Consider the following 20,596-nt stretch of genomic DNA (forward strand, 5'->3'; position numbering starts at 1 on the left):
AAGCCCAAAATGGTACCTCCTCCACGACCCCATCCTGGGGCAACTTTCCCGTTTAGAGCAACAATTGCAGCCCAAAATTTAGCAGAGATGCAAGCAGGCGGCAAGCAGCAAGCTCCATGGCGATGAAACGAAGTTTTCCCACGCGCAACACAAAATCAAAATGAAAAATGTTCTCCCACCTTAAGCAGCTTAAAATTAATTCACATGGCCATGGGTGTTGCACGAGGAACCAGCTTTGGCCTGCAAGTGGAACTGAAACCGATGGTTTCGTGTGGCGGTGCAGGAAAAAGGGGAAAAAAACTTCAGTGCGCCGGCATAGAATTATACATTTGCCGGCGGAAGTTGAAAGTGGCAGCCGCGGCACCCATTCAGCCGGGAGGGGTGCAACTTGCAGTCTAACCTCAAGGCCCCACCCCTAGTTGTGGCCCTTGAAACCCCTGCCCCAAACCCCGCACCCGCCCGCCCAACGAGCACTTAATAATACGGTTTATTAGCGACATAAGCACATCCGACGCTGCCTCGTCCGCTGCCAGTGCAGACATTTTAATTGGTAGGCGAGTGCATGGGTAACATAAAAATTATAGTCGTGCGGTGGCAAGTGCGGTGGGCGTTGGGCGTGGGCCGTGGGCGGTGGTTGCCACGGAGGCGTGCCCCACCAAACAGTGACAGACAAGCTGGCAGCTGGCAGTAGGCAGCAGGCAAAGCAGCGGAGCGGGGGCAGCCTCCAAGGCTGGGGCAATTGAAAACTAGGATATACACTTCAATCATTGGCAGCCTTTGTCTCCGCCAAAGGATCGCCAAGTGGAGCGGCCAAAGAGTGGGGCACGCGGTTATGCGGCGAGGGCGCCCTGCATTGCCACAAATTAAAAACTGCTGCGTTTTTAATCAAAGCTGCATTAGGGGCTGCCACAGCTACTCCGTGAATGGAGTGCCCCACACTGGGCCACAAAACCCGTACACTAAGGCGCTACTTATGATGGCGTCGAGTCTGATTATATTCAATATATATTTCCCATTTGACTTAGTATTTGGTTATCAAATGTAAGCATATTTGACCAGAACAGTTTTGCAGATCATTAAATGGTCGTTTTAGTTAGCAGTGGAAACTCTTAATTGTTAAAGAGGTCGCGACTCCTTTTGGAGTCACTGAAATTATAAATAAGTAGATCTGTCTCAGTTAAGGCTACACTTTTTGTTTGCCAGCCGGCGAGTTGGTTGTTAAGGATTATAATGCAGCGAAAAATGTTGGCATTATGGCAGCAGAAGCAGCAGCAGCAGCGGCAGCTTAACGGGTTTCACTTTGTTTGCAGCCCGTTGCAAGACCCTCGAAACTCGGAACCCTTCGTCGCAGCCTGTTTCGATGGGAGAAGGCTGCGGGTCGGACCAGGAGCGACGGCCGGGGGTGGCAGACGTACGAATTTTCCACATCCCTAAATCGCTAATCTGCTACGCATTTTTGCCGTGCCACTCTCGTCGCACCAGCTCCTGCCACTCCTGCGAGCTTGTAATAATTTCGTCCTCGTCGGGCGCATTTTTCCCTTTTTTTGCACCCAAGCGCAAATCGGTAACTTTGAGCTGGAAACTTTGGAGGCGGGTCGAGAGGGTTTCGCATTCGAGCCGGAGTTTCAGTTCGGGTCTGGACTTGGGTCTCTGCCACCCGTCTCCCGTCTTCCATCTCCCGTCTTCCCTCCCCCTGCACACACATATGTGCGCGGGTGCGATAAGGCGACAGAGAAATTGAAATTGTTACCATTTGCGAAGGTTGCCGCTGCTAGACGACGATGACGAGGACTGAGGACTGAGGACTGAGTACTGAGGACCGAGGACGCCCCGGCTAGGTGTGCTAAACTCACAGCGGGTGGCGTGGGCAGGTGGGGCCGCCGAAAAGGACGAGACCGGCCCCATCTCGACTAGAGCCCGACGAGGAGTAGGAGGACACGCGAAGGTTGCAAAACCGCCAACGCCGTCGCTGCTGGAAATTCTGTGCTGCCAACTTTCAGTCGCTTTTGCTCCGAACTCAAGTGCGCTTCGGGGATTGTGTTTAAGGGGGTGGGGTGTGGGATGTGGGGTGGTGGGGGTTGTCTGGAGTGGGAGGCAGCTGAGGAGCTGGAAGCTTCCCGTGCCGAGTTGGAGGCGTTGTTGATTATGTTGGCGCCGGCCACCCAGTGCCGCCTGGAGAGGCGAAAGTTTGGCGGGGTCGTGGTTTATCCTCAGCTTCAGCTTCTGCTACTGCAGACAGGACCTAAATTCAGAGAGTACAGCAGCGAGGTTGATTGAAAGGTTGAGAGAGCGAATCTGAACGATTTCTGACATCGAAAGATAATTTAAGCCGAATTCCTGCTGCCTGGAAAGGCATTCATTAAATATAAGGACTATGTCTTTCAGTTCCCATAATTTTCTTAAATATGTATGTAATGAATATATACTCTTTAGCTATTTCACAGAAATACGCTTTTATTTTAATTGCAAAACAAAAACCCGCTTTACCTATAGATTTGGGACTCGGTACAGTATGTGACCCTGAAGTTTCCTCAATCCACACCCCACAAAAATGCCCCAACAGACCCTTTTGGCAAATGAATTCTCGAAAAATAACCCTTTGTGGGCATCTATCTATCTGCGATCTAGTAACCACCCTCACTCCTGGCACTGCGGAAAAAACCAGCGCCGAAACTCTCTTTCAAATGAAGTCTCAGACCTAAAGCAGGGAACCCATCACCCTTGTGCAGCCACCAAATAATAAAAAAGTTTTTGCCAAAATGTTTGTTGTATTATCTGCTGCCCGCGGGGAGGATGAGGCCTTGGGAGGTGGGTGGAGGGAGGTGGACTGGGGTTGGGAACTGCCCATAAAGGACGCCCATTTTTACGAAAAATATCACCAGCAAAAAAAGGGATATTCGCAAGACCCAAGGGGAAGGCGTGGCGCAAAGAGGAATAGGGGGAGAGCAGGGGGACCACGTGAGCTCATGCCAGCAAAGCGTTTGCCGCATCTTTTGGGATTTCTTGCCTCGTTTAAAAATCATTCAAGCAGCAGACACCACCAAAACCCAATCCAACTGCCCGCCCACTTCGTCCCTGTCAGGGCCCAAAAATTCAGACAGTGGCGCAAATTGTGTCAAAAACCGTTTGCCTCGAATGGATTGCATGGGGGATGTGGAATGGGGAATGTGGAATAGGGGATGGGTTGAGTTTGGGTCTATGGGCTCCACCTTCCGTGAAACGCTTGCTTGGGCTGCGCATTCATTTTTATGTTTTTGCTCATCCAATACTCAAAGCCAGCCGCCTATCGCCCATCGCCCATCGCCCAAACCCAAACCCCCGCAACTGGGGAAACTTTGACGCCTAACGAAAGAGGCAGCAAATAATTCATCATTTTGCCTTCAGACTTCACAGTATTTCCTCGGCCCAAAATCCCGAGCCGAGGAGTTAGGAATGCCACGGCAGCCTTGGCAGCCTTGTGCCAAGAAGTTTCCACCTCGCATTTCCTCGCCCGCAGAGCGTCAAAGAGGAAAATATTATTTGGAATGGTTTATCATCAATTTTATGTGCGATTTTTTTGCTCTCTTTTCCTTTTTGTTTGCGCTTTCCTCTCGGTTCTGCTTTATTTCGAGACCCATTTCCCCCGACCTCTGCAGCATCCCCTAGTTTTCCTGGAAATGAGTCGCCTTCCACGGGCTTTAGTTTAGGGAGAAGGCCACTGAGCCACTGCGACTGTCTTTGCGAGTGAAAATCAACTGAAATTCGATTTGATTATGATTTGTTTCGATCGAAGGCGATGTCTATGCTGGGTATGGGGGCACTAGTAGGGGACTCCTCCGCATCCGTTTGCAATGAAAATCGTGATGGCTGAAGCTGAATTTGATTTCTCACATTGCTTGGCATTCGCAGCGGATGCCCGTGCCGAATGGAATACGTCCAATTCATGGCGGAGGAGTCTCCTCAGCGCTTTAATGGATTTCCCTAACGAGGTTTTGTTTTAATAGAGAAACGATCCGGATTCTAGCGTTAATACTGTCTCCATAAAGGTTAAACAGCTTAACAAAAAATAATTTTAGTACATTTTAGCAAAAGTTTACAAGTCTGCTTAGGCTTTAAAATGCTCTCTAACCCGCTATGTGTCTTTGTGAAAAACCTTTTAATTATGTTAGACAGTATGTGAGAGTGTCATAATATTTTTTAGTTTAAACCAATATATTTAATGCAAAATGCTGATAAAAATCTAAATCTAAATTTCAAAGCATAAGCCGCATCAATCAGCACTGCGCCCCGCCATCGAAAAATATTCTTTGTATATTTATGCACATATTTATATACACCAAATTTTGTTTTCATGTTTTAGTTATTTTGATTTTGTTTAATTTTGAATTTTTATTTGTTATGATTTTTCGGCTGCACACACATTTAGTTTGGTTTAATATTTCATGTATTTAATATTTAATAGGGGCGTGCAGCGCACTATTTCATTGTACAGTTTGTTACATAAGTCGATGTATTATTTGTTATTTTTTATCCACTACGCAATACAAAAACGAAAACCACATCAATACAACTAAAAGAAATATTAAAAAGGATCGCTTCGAAAAAAATTTAAATGTTTGACCAGGCGATTCTTTTCCAGCCATTTGCATATTCAAATAATTTTTTATCAAGCATACTCGTGCATACAGAGAAAGAATTTTGGTTAAGCGAGTTGCTCAGAAAAATATTTAAAACTAAAAAATATGGGAACTGTTTTTTATCTAAAATGATTTAGTAAAGCCTAGAGACATACATTTATTATACAAAATTAACGAAAGTCATTACATTTTTTCGTGTTGTGTAATCATGCATTCAGCGGAGTACATACATGAATGATGTAATCATGGGAGCGAAAAAATATCCCGTTCTGCATTTATAAACAACCTTCCCGTACATCAATTGCAACTGAAATGCAATATAAATCTATTACCTACAAATGCGAACGATAGAGGCGAGTGTCTCGTCTATTAGATACCCAGTACTCTGTTTAAGAGGGAGCGAGGGAAGTGGAAATATGCAAGCAGCAATAATTGTCCATTGCTTAAGTAATTGAATCACATGATTTGGCAAAGTCCACAAATATTTAATGAAACATTATACAATTAAACGCCCCAAAAATGTTTACGATTCTCACCGAAAATAGGGACTAATTAAAAGATGTATTCATACGCATAATTGAATTAATGGTGAAATATTTTACCGCAACGGTGAGCGATAACATATTCGCTTATGTATTAGCCAACCGAAATGGCTCTGTCTCCCCCTACTCGGATTATGATAATAAGCCAAGATGGGTCACGTTACACAATGCTCCTCCATTGTCATGGGCCAACCCTTTAAGTCAGCTTAAGTGTAGTCGATCGGCGTCCTTCTCGCATTTCCCGAGCACACCAGCACCCAATCGCCAAAACACCAAAACACCCATGGGCATGGCTTTGGATTTGGGTTGGGGCTTGGGGTTGGTGCTTGGGTCTACCTAGCCTTCCGTTTGGCTTTCCCTCTCACCTGAAGTGACAAAGTCTCGCCAGCTCGTTGCCGAAAACGATGCTGTTGGCCTGCTGCACACATGGCGTATGCGGAATGTGCGTGAGGTGAGGTGTGGGCGCACTGGGCTATAGATTTCACTTAACTGCAACGCAGTGCCGACGTGCAGGTGTCGTCGCCAGGATTCTGCACATCGCCATCTTCATACCATCATGATGATGAGAATTCATATGCTAATCCGAAGCGCAAATCAGCGTAGAAACTTGGGCTCCCATCATCATCAGCCGTATCGCTAGTTGTCTTTGAGCTGAGGGCTTGAAGAATTCCGAAGTGGTTTTAAAGGGGACTCAAGAAAGCTAAGCGACGCAACATACCAACTAAATAGCTCGGTAAACAATAAGCTTCAGTTAGTGTCCCAGTCTGCAGAATATGCAAATCATTAATCACTAATGCGCCAGAACCGCATCGGAAGTCTTAAAACAGGAATCGCAGTCCTTCAAAGCTATTGTCATTGTTTACTGCAACATTTGTTAATGGAGGAGTAGAAATAAAGGACACGAATCAGAATTTTAGATTTAGTTTCGTTTTGAACTTCTATGAAAGAGTCTAGGAGCTCGAATTAAATTCTGTTTTTGCTAGTTTGTGTTAGGGTATGTCCATTGATCTATCGGAGCCAGCAACTTTAACTGCGTATAATTATATTCTATCCAATGAATGTTACTTTTGCAATTTATTACCTTATGGCTTTGCCAGAGCATGATAGAAAACATTCCGCAGAAAAATACAAAAACATTTTCCACCTATTTGCGCGGGCAGAACATGAGCCCACTTTTGGGCGATTCACTCACGCATTCCCTCCCCTCAGTCCCGGCGCCCACCACCTGTCAGCACCCTACAGTTGCACCTCCACTTTCCGGCTGCATCCAGCTGGGCTTGTTCAGCTAATGCATCGGCTAACGGGCACATCATGCGTGCAACTTGGGGGTGAGGGTGGGGATTGTGATTTGTAGGGGCAGGACAAAAAAATAGCACTGGAATGCGTCCGCCATCAGGCGCAAAACCGAAAATAAAATGCAATTTTTGTTTGCCGTCCAAAAGCGGGGAGAGGGTGTTGAAATTATTGCAAGGCGGGGCGGGGCGGGCCGGGGAGGATTGTGTGTGTCAGGATGCAGGACGCAGGACGCGGGGTTGAACCACCCACTGTGGGTGGCATTAACTGGCCAACAACCCACAGCCAGCGAGCCTACCACGCGTTGCAGCCAGTGTGCGTGCATTTGCGTGGTGGGCATTAATTGTGATGTCTGGCTGGGCTCAAAGCCCGGGCAGATGAGTAAGTAGATTTCCTTGTATGTGAGCCAGCATTTTTTCACCGCCCCGCGCCGCTGCGGGAAATCGGTTCCATGGCCCCCTCATTGATAATAAGGCCCCCCTTCCCCCCCGTTGCATTAACCCCATATCCTTCCCATTTTTTTTGCTCTTTACCAACGCGCGCTGCTGCATTCGTTGCATCGCTCGTCTCACGTCGGCTGGCTACGCGCTTTTTTCTCCTTTTTATATGTGTATATATTTCTGCATGCGTAATATTTTTACACGCCAACACTGACGCACTGATGCAATGGAGCCTACCGCCGATGCTGTCCAGTGAGCGGCGAGAGTGCGTCTGTGTGTGTGTGCGTGCGTGAAAAAGGACCAAAAAAGCTCCGCCTTTAAAAATGTGTGCGCACCAATTGCCATTTGTGTCTCTGTCTTTTTTCTCCTTTTTCCTCTCACGCACCACGCACGCAGCCTGCAATCGCTGATAAGCGGGATGCACCACCCACTCCCCCATTCACCACGTACCCACATCCCCACCACCCCCTAACCACCCACTTGCAGCGAGTGTTGTTGTAAATGGGAGTACAAATAAGGGAAAAAGTTGGGAAGGCCGTTACACAAATGGCAAGTGCAAAAAGGCGTTAAAAAACGAGCGTCAACCGCCTGGCCGAAGAAATGTTTTTCTCCTCTGGCGGCTTCGGTTAACTGGTCCATATGGGGCATCCCCGAGCATATGTGGGGTATTCTTTACATACTTGTAGGCGTTCTTTTTTGTATTTTATTTACGCACCTCTGCGACAGATTCCAGGAGTGTGGGCGTGGGGGGTTTTGGGTGGCTGGACTGGGAATATGGGGAGGGTGGTCGATGTGGTTAAGTGGCCAGGAGGAGCGAGAGCTCGTGCGGTTGCGGTCGTTGAAGGAAACGGGCATCAATGTCTGACAATATTATGTTTCAATTTCGGAACGTGATGCGGCGATGGGGGGCGTGTAAAAAACGATATATAGGGACATGGGATAAATTACAAATGAGCCGCTTCAAAGGCAGTTGCGGATAACGATTTTGGCTGTCGGTGCGAGAAATTTGACTCTACGATTAAAATAGACGAGCAACAGCGGGCAGAAAGAAAAAAAATAAATTACTATACAAATATATAAGGTAATCAATTGCAATTGTGCAATATAATTACGAACTAAGTGAGGCAGATTTTTGCTTTCGTTTGCTAAATAACAATAATTACTCAGAGAACATTTCTTGATTTATAATCGATCAGTCTTGGACAATACTATTTGGCATATATTTCCACAAAAAGCTTTACTCAACCTTAAGACAGAGCTACTATTAAATAAATAGGTTTCCCTTTTAAAACTGGCACTAAAATTCAGCAGTTAAACTGGGAGAGGTAAAATGTAAAAGCCATATATTCTAGCCCATTCCCATTATTCGATCCAGTCAGCCGGCTGTCTCATCCTAACCACATCATAAACTAATCAGACCAGACAGGGAAGGAGCGGTACCCGTTCGCGTTCGATCCTGAAAGGACTCCCTGCTTTCAGCGGATAACTTCGCGTTGGTCAACAAAATGTTGCATACTTTATGGCGCTGGACAAATAATATTCGCGTGCTGCATAAAAAGCGACGGCTCGTGCCTTTGTTATTGGGCGATTGAGTGGCACGGCATGTAGAGTTAGTTACAGTGCCCCCAAAATGTATGCAGCCGGCGCAACGATTACACCACCCCCCCCTCTGCCGCCACCCACACAAAAAAAGCGATCTGATGTGAGTAACTTTGACCCGTTTTGTGGCCAACAGCGAGAGTTGAATCGAGGGGGGAGGGCGGAAAAAAATCAAATCAAGTTCGCAAAGGGAACGCTTTTCCCAATTTTTGTTCGCTCCTTTTTTATTTGCTAAATAATGTTGCCTACCAGTGGGTGGGAAATGGAAAAGCAAAACATCATCAATGCCGTAAAACGCGGAGGGTGGAGGTAGGAGGATGGAAAATAGAGGACGGAAGGGCGGAAAAGCCAGGGGCTGCGCTTTGGGGGTGGTTCAAAGCTGCACTCTGCGCCCACCCTCGAATTGTGCACAAATGCATTCGGTACTAAGCCTGGATGCAATGCTTCCTTTGTCGGCTATACACTGCGGTTAATAATGTACTTTTTCTCTTCATGGATTTCATTTCATTTATTTAGGATCATAAATATATCATTTTTCATATATAATTATAAATTAGGCAGCGTTCTGTTTAGCTGCACCTGCTGTTGGCGATTGGTAGCCATAGCGCTCCTTTCTTCTTCCGATGCTACTGCACCTTTACATGCAGCACTTCCAACCACTGCGTGTTGCACAAACAAGAGCTAAACAAGTTGCGAGAATAGTTTCCACTGGACCCGCATTCCCTCTGCTTTTGTGCGTGTGGTGCAAAAAATAAAATAGAAATTTCATACAGCGCACACCGGGCGTATGAGTGCTGGCAGTTGCCACGGCGACACTCGGGCTCCAAATACGCAGATGATTTGGGAGGACTGGACTATATATGTGCCATTCACTCATATTCAGATTAGGGTCAGCCGGGAGATTTCTGCTCATTAGCCGAAAATATATACAATATCGTGCAGTAAAGAACAAAAATGATTAATAAACTTATTTTTCATTTTTATGCTTTTCATGCGGGGACACAGAATGCATTTTAACCATCTATCGACACTTAGAAATCAATGCACAGCTTACCAGGCCATAATCCCCATTTTGAACTATTAAGCTAAGCCTGTTATTACTTGATTCACAACGCGCCCTTTGACACTTTTTCGGGCCCTAAACAAATAAATAACTTGCGCCCTATACAAATATCGGAGTCACATACATCCTACGTAAATGCACACATATCGCTTATGTATATCGCTTTCAATATTTCATACATACGGCATGTACGGATACGGCAGGGTATTTGTTGTGAGTTGTTACGCTCCCCGCCCATTTTGACCACCCAGCCGTCGGCTAAAACCGTGGCTGGTAACTAATTTGAAACTGTCCTGGCGTATCCTGCCCACACCAGTAGCCGATTTTTTCTAGATTCCCTATTTGTTTTTTATTTTGGTGCACTGGCTCCGTCACGTTGAATGCAGTTCCCATGTTTGGCCGCTCACTCTTTGTAATTGCTTTGACCAGCGAGGATATTATTTTATATATATATTTTATATATATATATAGTATATATATTCTATTGCGCAGTACATGCACTTAATGCATTCGAGGGTTGCAGCTGGATTTTTAACCGGAATGGAATGCACCTATATGCGAAAAAACTGCTGTGCTGCACTGGAATAGAATCGTTCTATTGGAAGCTATGTGGCTGCCGAGGCTGATTCCATTGCCCGTTCCAGGCTCTTCCAAGGGTCTTTCCTTTATTTTGTACCATGTTTTGGGAAGCACATCTCCTAGTAGAAGACTTTCAAATCAAGCAGAGCAAAGCAAGTGCAATATCTTTCCATTTCTTTTGCCAATTAAGTTCCCTGAATGCCTGCCCCCACATACTTCACTATTGAAGAGCTGGCCACATGAAGAAAGTGTACACATTTTCCATTAATTAAAACGAAACTGAAACTGGGGACGGGACTCTGAATGGACAAAGACTTGAGGTTAGACTACTTGCAAAAATGTTCAAAGTCCAAGGCTGAGACGGAACCGGAACAACTCCGTCGGGAGTCTGTGTGACTGCATGTGGGCCGATGTTCGGATTCTACTTACGGACTCTTTCTCCTCCAGCTACTCATGCACACGACTTGAGCTCATCCCGAGCAACCTTGACTTTGCCAGCAGCCGCAGGCCAAAGATGAGGGGGCGCCCCTCTCGGCAAGTAATTTGTTTTGGGCCTGACAGCAGCCCACGAGGCGTATGAGTAACACCTGCCAAGCAGGAAGCACACACACACACGCGCTCAGACACGCAGGAGCAGTAGCAGTGGCCATAAATCCTAGCATTTACTTCCATTTCGAGTCTCGCCTGCGAGATGGGAGGCGTTGCTTTTGAAGTCGCTCACACAATTTTGTAGCCCTTTTTCGGCAGCGATCCCGGTGGGTGGGGGATGGTAGGAAGCCCCTCTAAATATCAGAAATATGCGGGCTTGTGGCATCTTACTAGTTAAGGCAAAGGCAAAGCAGTGGGGTCGGAAACGGGAGGGGAAGGGGAAGGGGCAGAGTTCAATGCAGAAGGCAGCCCCCAAAACTAACAACCGATGAGGTGACAGGAGGGGGGGGAGGATAAACATGTGCCGTCGCTGGCTGCCAGCCTAAAAGCAGGCTTTGACTTCGAATGCGTCTGGAGCACACCACTACAATGCCGGCAACCTCTAAGCACACGCATAATGAATTACCACCCAGGCAGGAATCGTACTTCGTACTTCGTCCTTCATCCTTCGTCCTACTACCCACTTTCCACTTCCCTCGCCACCAACTGCCGATGACATATTTCTCCAGACAGAGGCTGCCATTCCCCTCCCGCCGAGCGGCGCCTAAAAGGCAGCTAAGAAAATTTGCGTTTAACTCATAAGTGCGTGAAAGGGTTGCCAGGACCTGAGTCCCAGTCGCCATCCCATCCCATCCCAACCCATGTGATCCCCGTACCCAGAAGGAGCAACATCCCTGCCAGGGGTTGCCTCTGTGCACTGTCAAGGAAATTGTAGTTTAAATGAAATGGAAGTTGCTTTTATCAACGGCGAAGAAGGTGGTCTGGGGGCTTAGGGTTTCGGATTGGGAATGGTTGGGGCTGTGGGTGGGGGTTAGTGTGTGTGCGCTTTCTTAGAACTTCTCCCCCGTGTGCCAGTGAGTGTGTGTATATAAATTAAAATGCCTAAACATATGCATTAGTTTTTGTCTCAGTCCCACACCCCTTTCACATGTGAGTGCTTGTGTGTGTTTGGAGGCTTGGGGTAACTCCAAAGTTTTTGTGGTTACGACATCGGTTTTCGGGGGCGGTGCGAGCGGGATGCTTGAGACAAGCTTTGGAACTGGGTGGTTCCTGGGGAGTGGGGCGTGGGGCGAACTGTCAGTCTCGAGTCGGTCTCGAGCTGTGGCCCGACAACTTAGTCTAATGAGAATTCAAATTCGAAACCCAACTACGCAATCGTGCTGAAGAAATTAAAAGAAATTGCACATGATGTGTGTGTGGTTGTTTCTATTTATTGAACCGTATGATATATATGTACAAACATGAAATGCTGTAGGTAAGAAATCAAATATTTGTTTCACTTTCTGGCAATAAACTACGGAATATTGCTTCAAACTCAAGTAGAAGAGTACGGAGGGGCTAAATGGGTCTTATGTTAATTAACTTATAAATACAAAAAGTTCAGAGATAAAAGAGATCGGGCACAGTTACCAGAAAATAACCAAAAAATGTGACAACTTTAAATATTGTCATAATTAGAAAACAGTTTTAACTCAACACGAAACTTTTGTTCCCCCAAAAACTGCACAATTTATTTCCTGGACCCCCTACCCCCATACCCCAGAGATCGAGCAAATTAATGTTAATTAAGACTCTGAGTCCGTTCACGTTTAAAGGGAAAAAGAAGGAAGCCTCAATCTCGATGGCCATCCACACGGAACACAGCTTCATTTGTGCTGCCATTACCAGTGCCAATCCCCAATCTCAGAGCCCCAGCACCACGGCCCCACCTTAGGAGTGTCCTTCAACCACAAAACCTAAAGAGTGCGGAGGAAAAATGCTTGTGTGCCGGACGCTCAACGTCTTGGGCGAAATGTTTCATTAGAGCCGTGTTGGCCGCAAAGGGGCAGGACTCCAGGACGCCAGCAGGATTCCAACCCGACCCCGGCCACCAAGCCGACTAATTTTCAGTGCTCAGAAGGCGGACAGTGAAAAAAGGCAACCCCGAGCATGGGCAACCAGGAAAAAGGAGCAGATTGGGGGTGAGCTGCCCTGAAGATGAAAGTCTGCAAAACTTTCCCCCAGAAGCCCGGTCTGGGGTTTTGGGCTGCTTTCTTTGACGTTTCGTTCCTTTTGGCATTCTTTAAAATGGGCGAACGAACTTCCAACCGGTTCTACTTCTAATCACTGGGATTTGGCATATCGAACTGCTTCCAGAAAGTTTGTGCGGTCTCTAAATTCGCTCATACATTTTTTGTATAAGCTCAGAAATCGTAGAAAGGCGGAAGTAGAAATTCTCTACAGAGAATTTACTTTTGATTAACAAATTTAATATTTGCCAACTGACTGCTGTCAATTGTAACTGATAATTGCAAATTGTTACCCACTAAAACCAATGTTTTAAGTCAATACTTTACCTACTTGAAATTATAGTTAATCACATAAACAATAGAGATATGTTTAATGAATTGTTATTTATATGGAAGATATGATAATCGAACAATATCCTCATTTCTGCCTTCCAGGAAACCATTCCGGCAACACCGGTTGTGAGCACCGACACTGCCAGCGTGGTTGGTGTGGGCGTAGGCGGCCTCGGAGGAGGAGGGGCGGCAGCTGGCGCAGGAGGCGGAGCAGGTGGCACTGGCGGACTCCTGGGCGACGTGGTCAGTGGACTGGGCGGCGGCCTCGTCAACGAATCCGAGGCCTATGCCGGCCTGATGAAGGATGCGGACAAGCTGAAGCTGATGCTGCTGGCCTGGAACTACCAGAACTCGACGGCGGTGCGGAATGGAACCGAGGGCCCCGATCTGAGTGTGGTGGGTGGTCTGTGGGCGCAGTACCAGAACGCTCTGGCCCAGAACGCGGCAGCTGCGGCGGCGGCCAGTGGCAAGATGGACAGTTCGCTGTCGCCGGTGCCGCGCCAGGATGCCCACTCGCCCATGGAGACGCAGGACGAGACTAACTCCTCCGGCCAGAAGGAGGAGGACGAGGTGTCCGAGGACGACTCCGATGACAAGCTGGACGAGAAACTGGCCACCACACACGATCCCGAGCGGCTCAAAGCCTTCAATGTGAGTAAAGCGTGAGCTGTGAGTGAACGGCGAATGTAAAGCCAAGCGTTGCCAAAGATTCGCCAGACTTCTGGTCACGTCAGCCCAACGGGTCACTACAACGTCCACTCCTTCCTTTCAGATGTTTGTGCGGCTGTTTGTCGATGAGAATCTCGACCGCATCATTCCCATCTCGAAGCAGCCCAAGGAGAAGATTCAGGCCATCATCGACTCCTGTGCCCGACAGTTCCCGGAGTTCAGCGACCGATCCCGCAAACGCATCCGCACCTATCTGAAGTCGTGTCGGCGCAACAAGAAGACCCGCGACGGATGGGAGAATACGGTAAGTTCCAACTTCGAAAGAAGTGTACAATTCAAGTCCAAGTACATGTTAGTCCGATTATCCATCCAGTTCGAAAAGGGACTCACCTCTTCCCCACCACTCTTAAAAATATCATAAGTTTGACACAGAAGACAGGCCACGAACTAAACCCGATTTCAACTTTTGCAGACCCGACCCACTCCCGCTCATCTGACATCCGTGCAGGCGGAGCAAATCCTGGCCATCGCCTGCGAGAACGAGTCCATGAACGCCAAACGAATGCGCATCGGCCTGGAGCCCATCACGCACGCAGTTCCCGCTCCTGGAAGTGCGGTGGCTGCTGCAGCAGCCGCTGCTGCGGCCGCAGCTGTGGTGGCTGCCACCAGTTCCAGTGCCGGCGGGACCAGCACCACGGCCGCCGGCAATGCCACCGCTACCTGCGGCATGGGCGGTGTGGGGGATGCCAGCGGACTGACCAGCGCGGCAGCCGCAGCTCTGCCGTTCGTCAGCGCCGTCGGCTTCGCCCGCTCCACGCCGAACTCGGAGCACGCGGATGTGCTGCCCTTTGGAGGGGCGGGCACCGCGGGTGGCAGTGGAGGCGGTGGCGCCGCCGGTGGAGGCGGGGGCGGTATGAGCTCGGCGCGCAGCTCTCCCCTGGCCCTCAGCTCGAATGCCAGCGTCAGTGGCGGCGCCAGTGTCACCGGACTGACCCTCGCCAATGGAGCAGGCGCCTCCAACGGAGCTGGTCTCCCTGCCAGCAGTCCGTACACCACGGACTTCAGTTCCCCCTCGACGGCCTCACCTTTTGTCGCGGCAGCTGCAGCCGTGGCCGCCGGCAGAGCCCCCAGCTATCCCGGATACTTCCCCGCAGTGGCTGGCCTGGGAAATGGTGAGTAAACAATGCGACAAATTATCAAATAATATATAATATATGTAGTTACCATACATCGTACAAGCTACAGCTCGTGTTATAAATGATATGCCTAATCATATCACTGTCTTGCTTTCCAGTTACGCCCACCGATCTCTCGATGAAACCGACCAGCGGCCTAGGCGGCAACATGGTCAGCAACAACAACAGCAACAGCTCCGTGACCGGCAACATCAACTCGCAGCTGAGTGCCGCCAACCTGGCCAGCCTGAGCAACGCGAGCAACAACAACGCACTGGTGACCGCCACCCAGCAGTTGCAGCAGCTGCAGCAGCAACAGCAGCAGCAGCAGCAACAGCAGCAGCAACAACAGCAGCAACAACAACTGCTGGTCGCCGGCGGCGGCGGCATGGACGGCCAGTCCGTTCGAGCGCCGCCCATCCTGCCGCACAAGCTGAGCGCCAACGAGGTGACGGCCGCCCGGCAGGTGATATCCGCTTACCGCGAGAGCGCCGCCTTCCTGCTCCGCACCGCCGACCAGGTGGAGCAGCTGCTCGTGCAGCAGCAGTAGGCGTGGCCGTAGGGGCGAGTGGCGAGGGGGGTTGTTCCTATTTTAAATTAAATTTAAAATGAATTACACACAAATTATACTGCAAACGAAAGAGACACACACACAAGCCAAACTAAGCGAACAAACAAATAGTCAAACCATATAGCGCAAAACAGAGACGACTAACACTTTCTCACAGGATGCAAGGCAGATCCATATGTAGTTAAAGAAGTTCGTTCAAACAAAACATTTTAAGTGTTTTTTCCTCCAACTACGTACAGCATATTTAAAATAGAACTTAACGATAAACAAAAACCAAAAGAAATATTGCAAATATCACAACAGTAAAATAGTAGAGCTGCTTGGTACTGAGCTCATTCGATATTTTCCCAGCATTCAACTTCGGTTTCCATAGACACTAAAGCATATCCACTCTAGGGATGGTTTCACTAGATTCTCTTACACTTCCATTCGACTTTTCTATTTGAACTAATTCCTTAAATACGACTAAGATTAGATGCGATTCAGATACCAACGCGGCTCTAATAAAAGTAAAGCCAAGCAGCAGTTCAACGTACTACAGTGTCTACTAAAAGTAAACCTACAATAGCCATACACAAACACTCGCATTCATTTTGTTCAACTTTTATTATCGCATTTTTTTGGACTTTCATCCTTTGGATAGCCGCAGATTCTGGGCCGGTTTTTAAGATGCGCGATTTGTTGAAAAATTTAAATATGATAAATAAGTTAAAGTATTGTTGTAAATTTTAAGAAAATGGAAAAACGAAGAAAAACAAAACAAAACAAAAAAATCGTAAAACTATGAGAAAACACAGGGTGATACTTTGAGAAATTATTACAATGCATAAGCTAAAAATTAATTAAAGAAAATGTAAAAAAAATTTATGGAAATGAGGTAAGGCATAGATGTTGGTAAATGTGTATTTAAAGTTTAGAAATTACATTTGTATACTGTTCCAGGATTAATTGTTCTCGATTACCACCATCTGAGTTTTTATCTTATTTCATTTTTATTAGGTGTATATAATTTTAAAGTTTTTATTCTGAGACATTTAAGTTTAACTGTTGCTTTTTACTCACCTTCGATTATTGAATAGATACGGAATAAAATATTTAAATACAAAATAGCATTTCATGTTTTTTGCAAATATAAATGTGCATGTTAAAATAAGAAACACTTACACAAACTCATAGAAACACATGGAACATTGGTATGTATGAGTGTGCAGAACGACATGGAGATGCATAGCGGATGCAAGGCAAATTATAGAATTTAATTATATAAATTAATTGCTAAAATTATTTAACCACAAATAATTATGACTAAACCAACATAAATACTCCAAACGAACTTGATGGCTTGCAGGAGAAATATTTATACGGAATACTTAAATATAATGTAATGTGTGGCATTTGCATTGAAGAGTAAACTAATTAAACTAACACGAGGGCGACACAAATGAAACAAGACATTTTAAAAATCGAATTAATAAAGAATTTATGAGAATTATATGTACATTACAAATGCTTGAATGTTTATTGGGGCTTACTTCTGGCAGAACTCAATGTTCTTTGTTTTTTAAGATTTTTATTTAGCTAGCAATTCAAATGAACTAAGTAAAAATGAAAGTACGACGAGTGTGGATGTTTAGACTTTGCGAGAATTGCCGTTTAAAAAAAAAACATTTTAAAGAGGCAACTGTTTAAAATATATACGTATGTTTATAATGTGTATTATAAACAAACATTTTATAGAGGCGGCTGCTTATATGTATATATCTGTCTATAATCACAGCATAAATGCTGATAAGTGTAGTTGACACCACAAATTAAAATTGCTGCTTGCGAAAACTCAATATTATTAACATCTCGAATAATACCTGCACGAAACTTTACAAAATCAGTACTAGTCCGATACGTCAACAAAATAAATGAATACTTGCAAATTTAAAGGACTACCCATGGCTTAGACTTTCGTTAACTTTAAAAACTTCTTCTGATGAAAATGTTTTTCTGATTTTGATGCATATGTGCAATATGTGTTTTACATGTAGATACATATGTCTATACATCTCTACATCGTTTCAGTACTCTTGCTCAAACATAGAGGGCGCCAAAATTTCAATAATGTCAGCTATCACCTATAGATGGGAGAGACATTTAAAGCCCCTAATCAGTTAGATTTGTTGCAGAACCAATGTTTTAATTGTAATTAATGTGTTCATATAGGAATATATATATGTTTTACATCATTATCCAAACAAATTTCCAAAGGGTAGTGGTGGTCTTGGCGGTGGTCGAGGAAATGCTGGTATCGGAGGTGGAGGCGGAATAGGTAGTATCGCAATTACAGCATGATCAGCCTCAGGCAAGGATCCAAGATTTGGAAAAAGTGGTGGTGGAAGAGGAAGGGCTGGGAGAGGAAGTGGTGGAAGGGGAAGTGGTGGAAGGGGAAGCGATGGAAGAGGAAGGGGTGGAAGTGGGAAGGCTGGAGGTCCAATCACTTCGTGGTGGTAATGGTGATGGTGATGAGCATGAGAGTTGGAGGGAGCAGTCGGTGTGGTTGTTATTTCTTCAGTGGTTGTAGGAGCGGTTGTTGAGTTTTCCTCCGTAGTTGTTGAAGCTACAGTGGTTGTTGGAGCGATTGTTGTTGTTAATTCTTCAGTGGTAGTGGGAGCCTCGGTGGTTGTTGTTACTTCCGCGGTTGTAGGAGTTGTTACTTCTTCAGTGGTTGTTGGAGTGGTCGATGATTCTTCAGATGTTGTAGAAGAGACTTCCGTTGTCGGAATTGTTGTAGTTGTAGTTGGTAGTTCTTCTGTTGTAATAGGAGAAGAATCTGTTGTTGATATTTCTGCGGTCGTTGTGGGACCGATTGTGGTTGTAGTTATTTCTTCAGTGCTAGTAGGAACAGGAGTAGTTGTTCTATGTTCTTCAGTGGTTGTGGGAGCGTCTGTTGTTGTACTTGGTGAATTTGTGGTGGTGGGTGTATTTTCAGTGGTTGTAGGAGTAAGTGTGGTTGATGTCACGTCTTCAGCTGTTGAAGAAGATGCTTCAGTTGTCGTGATGTCCTCCGTAGTTGTGGAATCAGTTATGGATGTTGTCGTCGTACTTAGCAAACATATTGGTAAGTAAGGAAAAATTTCACACTGATTTGAATCAGTTGTACTTGGTTCTTCTGTCGTAGTGGGTGAATCTGTGGTGGTGGGTGTATTTTCAGTGGTTGTAGGAGCAAGTGTGGTTGATGTCACGTCTTCAGCTGTTGAAGAAGATGCTTCAGTTGTCGTGATGTCCTCCGTAGTTGTGGAATCAGTTATGGATGTTGTGGTCGTACTTAGCAAACATATTGGTAAGTAAGGAAAAATTTCACACTGATTTGAATCAGTTGTACTTGGTTCTTCTGTCGTAGTGGGTGAATCTGTGGTGGTGGGTGTATTTTCAGTGGTTGTAGGAGCAAGTGTGGTTGATGTCACGTCTTCAGCTGTTGAAGAAGATGCTTCAGTTGTCGTGATGTCCTCCGTAGTTGTGGAATCAGTTATGGATGTGGTGGTCGTACTTAGCAAACATATTGGTAAGTAAGGAAAAATTTCACACTGATTTGAATCAGTTGTACTTGGTTCTTCTGTCGTAGTGGGTGAATCTGTGGTGGTGGGTGCATTTTCAGTGGTTGTAGGAGCAAGTGTGGTTGATGTCACGTCTTCAGCTGTTGAAGAAGATGCTTCAGTTGTCGTGATGTCCTCCGTAGTTGTGGAATCAGTTATGGATGTTGTGGTCGTACTTAGCAAACATATTGGTAAGTATGGAAAAATTTCACACTGATTTGAATCAGTTGTACTTGGTTCTTCTGTCGTAGTGGGTGAATCTGTGGTGGTGGGTGTATTTTCAGTGGTTGTAGGAGTAAGTGTGGTTGATGTCACGTCTTCAGCTGTTGAAGAAGATGCTTCAGTTGTCGTGATGTCCTCCGTAGTTGTGGAATCAGTTATGGATGTGGTGGTCGTACTTAGCAAACATATTGGTAAGTAAGGAAAAATTTCACACTGATTTGAATCAGTTGTACTTGGTTCTTCTGTGGTAGTGGGTGAATCTGTGGTGGTGGGTGTATTTTCAGTGGTTGTAGGAGTAAGTGTGGTTGATGTCACGTCTTCAGCTGTTGAAGAAGATGCTTCAGTTGTCGTGATGTCCTCCGTAGTTGTGGAATCAGTTATGGATGTTGTCGTCGTACTTAGCAAGCATATTGGTAAGAAAGGAAAAATTTCACACTGATTTGAATCAGTTGTACTGGGCTCTTCTGTCGTAGTGGGTGAATCTGTGGTGGTGGGTATATTTTCAGTGGTTGATGTCACGTCTTCAGCTGTTGAAGAAGATGCTTCAGTTGTCGTGATGTCCTCCGTAGTTGTGGAATCAGTTATGGATGTGGTGGTCGTACTTAGCAAACATATTGGTAAGTAAGGAAAAATTTCACACTGATTTGAATCAGTTGTACTTGGTTCTTCTGTCGTAGTGGGTGAATTTGTGGTGGTGGGTATATTTTCAGTGGTTGATGTCACGTCTTCAGCTGTTGAAGAAGATGCTTCAGTTGTCGTGATGTCCTCCGTAGTTGTGGAATCAGTTATGGATGTTGTGGTCGTCTTTCTTCGCAAACATATTGGTAATTGCGGAAAAATTTCACACGGAACTCTTTGCGATGTTGAAATGTTTATTTCAAGTGCAGTCAAAATAAAAACAACAAGAATACAGCGAATGATCTATAAAATCAAAGTACATATATAAGTTTTTCGACCCAGCAGAGGCGGTCTTACCATCTTGAGCTTCTTGTATTCACTAAGTCCACGAAAATAGTGCCAACTATTTATGTACAGCTTACGATTCAATCGCCTTTGTTGTGTTTTTGATAACCTAATGACAGCACGTTTACCCTCGTCAAAGGCGAATAGTAAGTGCAGCCAGAAATAGAAATTAGATAGCGTCATCCATTTTCGTAGCCGAATTTTAAAATGTCTTTTTTATTTTATGTAAAGTTATCATTTGTGAAAACAACAACCATATTTGCTTTGTCCGTCTTTCAGTAAATAAAAGATCT

At 45.8% G+C, this 20,596-nt stretch overlaps 2 protein-coding genes across 2 annotated transcripts in view; one reads left to right on the top strand and one right to left on the bottom strand.

Moving 5' to 3' along the window:
- The window catches only part of LOC122626220 (mucin-5AC), a 57,247-nt gene extending 41,052 nt beyond the window's left edge, over positions 1–16,195 (top strand). Inside the window, exons 4-7 of the mRNA XM_043806393.1 lie at positions 13,225–13,773; positions 13,895–14,095; positions 14,264–14,963; positions 15,086–16,195. Of these exons, the coding sequence (XP_043662328.1) occupies positions 13,225–13,773; positions 13,895–14,095; positions 14,264–14,963; positions 15,086–15,516 (1,881 nt within the window). The 3' untranslated portion in view covers positions 15,517–16,195. The remainder of the gene's footprint in view (positions 1–13,224; positions 13,774–13,894; positions 14,096–14,263; positions 14,964–15,085) is intronic.
- A 1,576-nt stretch (positions 16,196–17,771) lies between these two features.
- On the bottom strand, positions 17,772–20,486 carry LOC122624578 (mucin-5AC). Its single transcript, XM_043804247.1, has 4 exons — positions 20,316–20,486; positions 19,930–20,261; positions 18,671–19,506; positions 17,772–18,502 (listed from the first exon to the last, which is right to left on the bottom strand). The coding sequence occupies exons 1-4, from the start codon at positions 20,484–20,486 to the stop codon at positions 17,772–17,774; spliced, it is 2,070 nt and encodes a 689-aa protein (XP_043660182.1).
- Positions 20,487–20,596: the final 110 nt, after the last annotated feature.

This window comes from Drosophila teissieri, chromosome 2L (assembly GCF_016746235.2).
Source record: "Drosophila teissieri strain GT53w chromosome 2L, Prin_Dtei_1.1, whole genome shotgun sequence".
In the NCBI taxonomy this organism is placed as follows: Eukaryota; Metazoa; Arthropoda; class Insecta; order Diptera; family Drosophilidae; genus Drosophila; species Drosophila teissieri.

Bases quoted from the DNA above. Each gene is read 5' to 3' on its own strand.
- LOC122624578 (XM_043804247.1), bottom strand. From the start codon at position 20,486: ATGACGCTATCTAATTTCTATTTCTGGCTGCACTTACTATTCGCCTTT. The intron at 20,262-20,315 runs GTAAGACCGCCT...TTGATTTTATAG, and splicing joins AATACAAGAAGCTCAAGATG to ATCATTCGCTGTATTCTTGT. The intron at 18,503-18,670 runs ATCAGTGTGAAA...CTGAAAATACAC, and splicing joins ACCAAGTACAACTGATTCAA to CCACCACCACAAATTCACCA.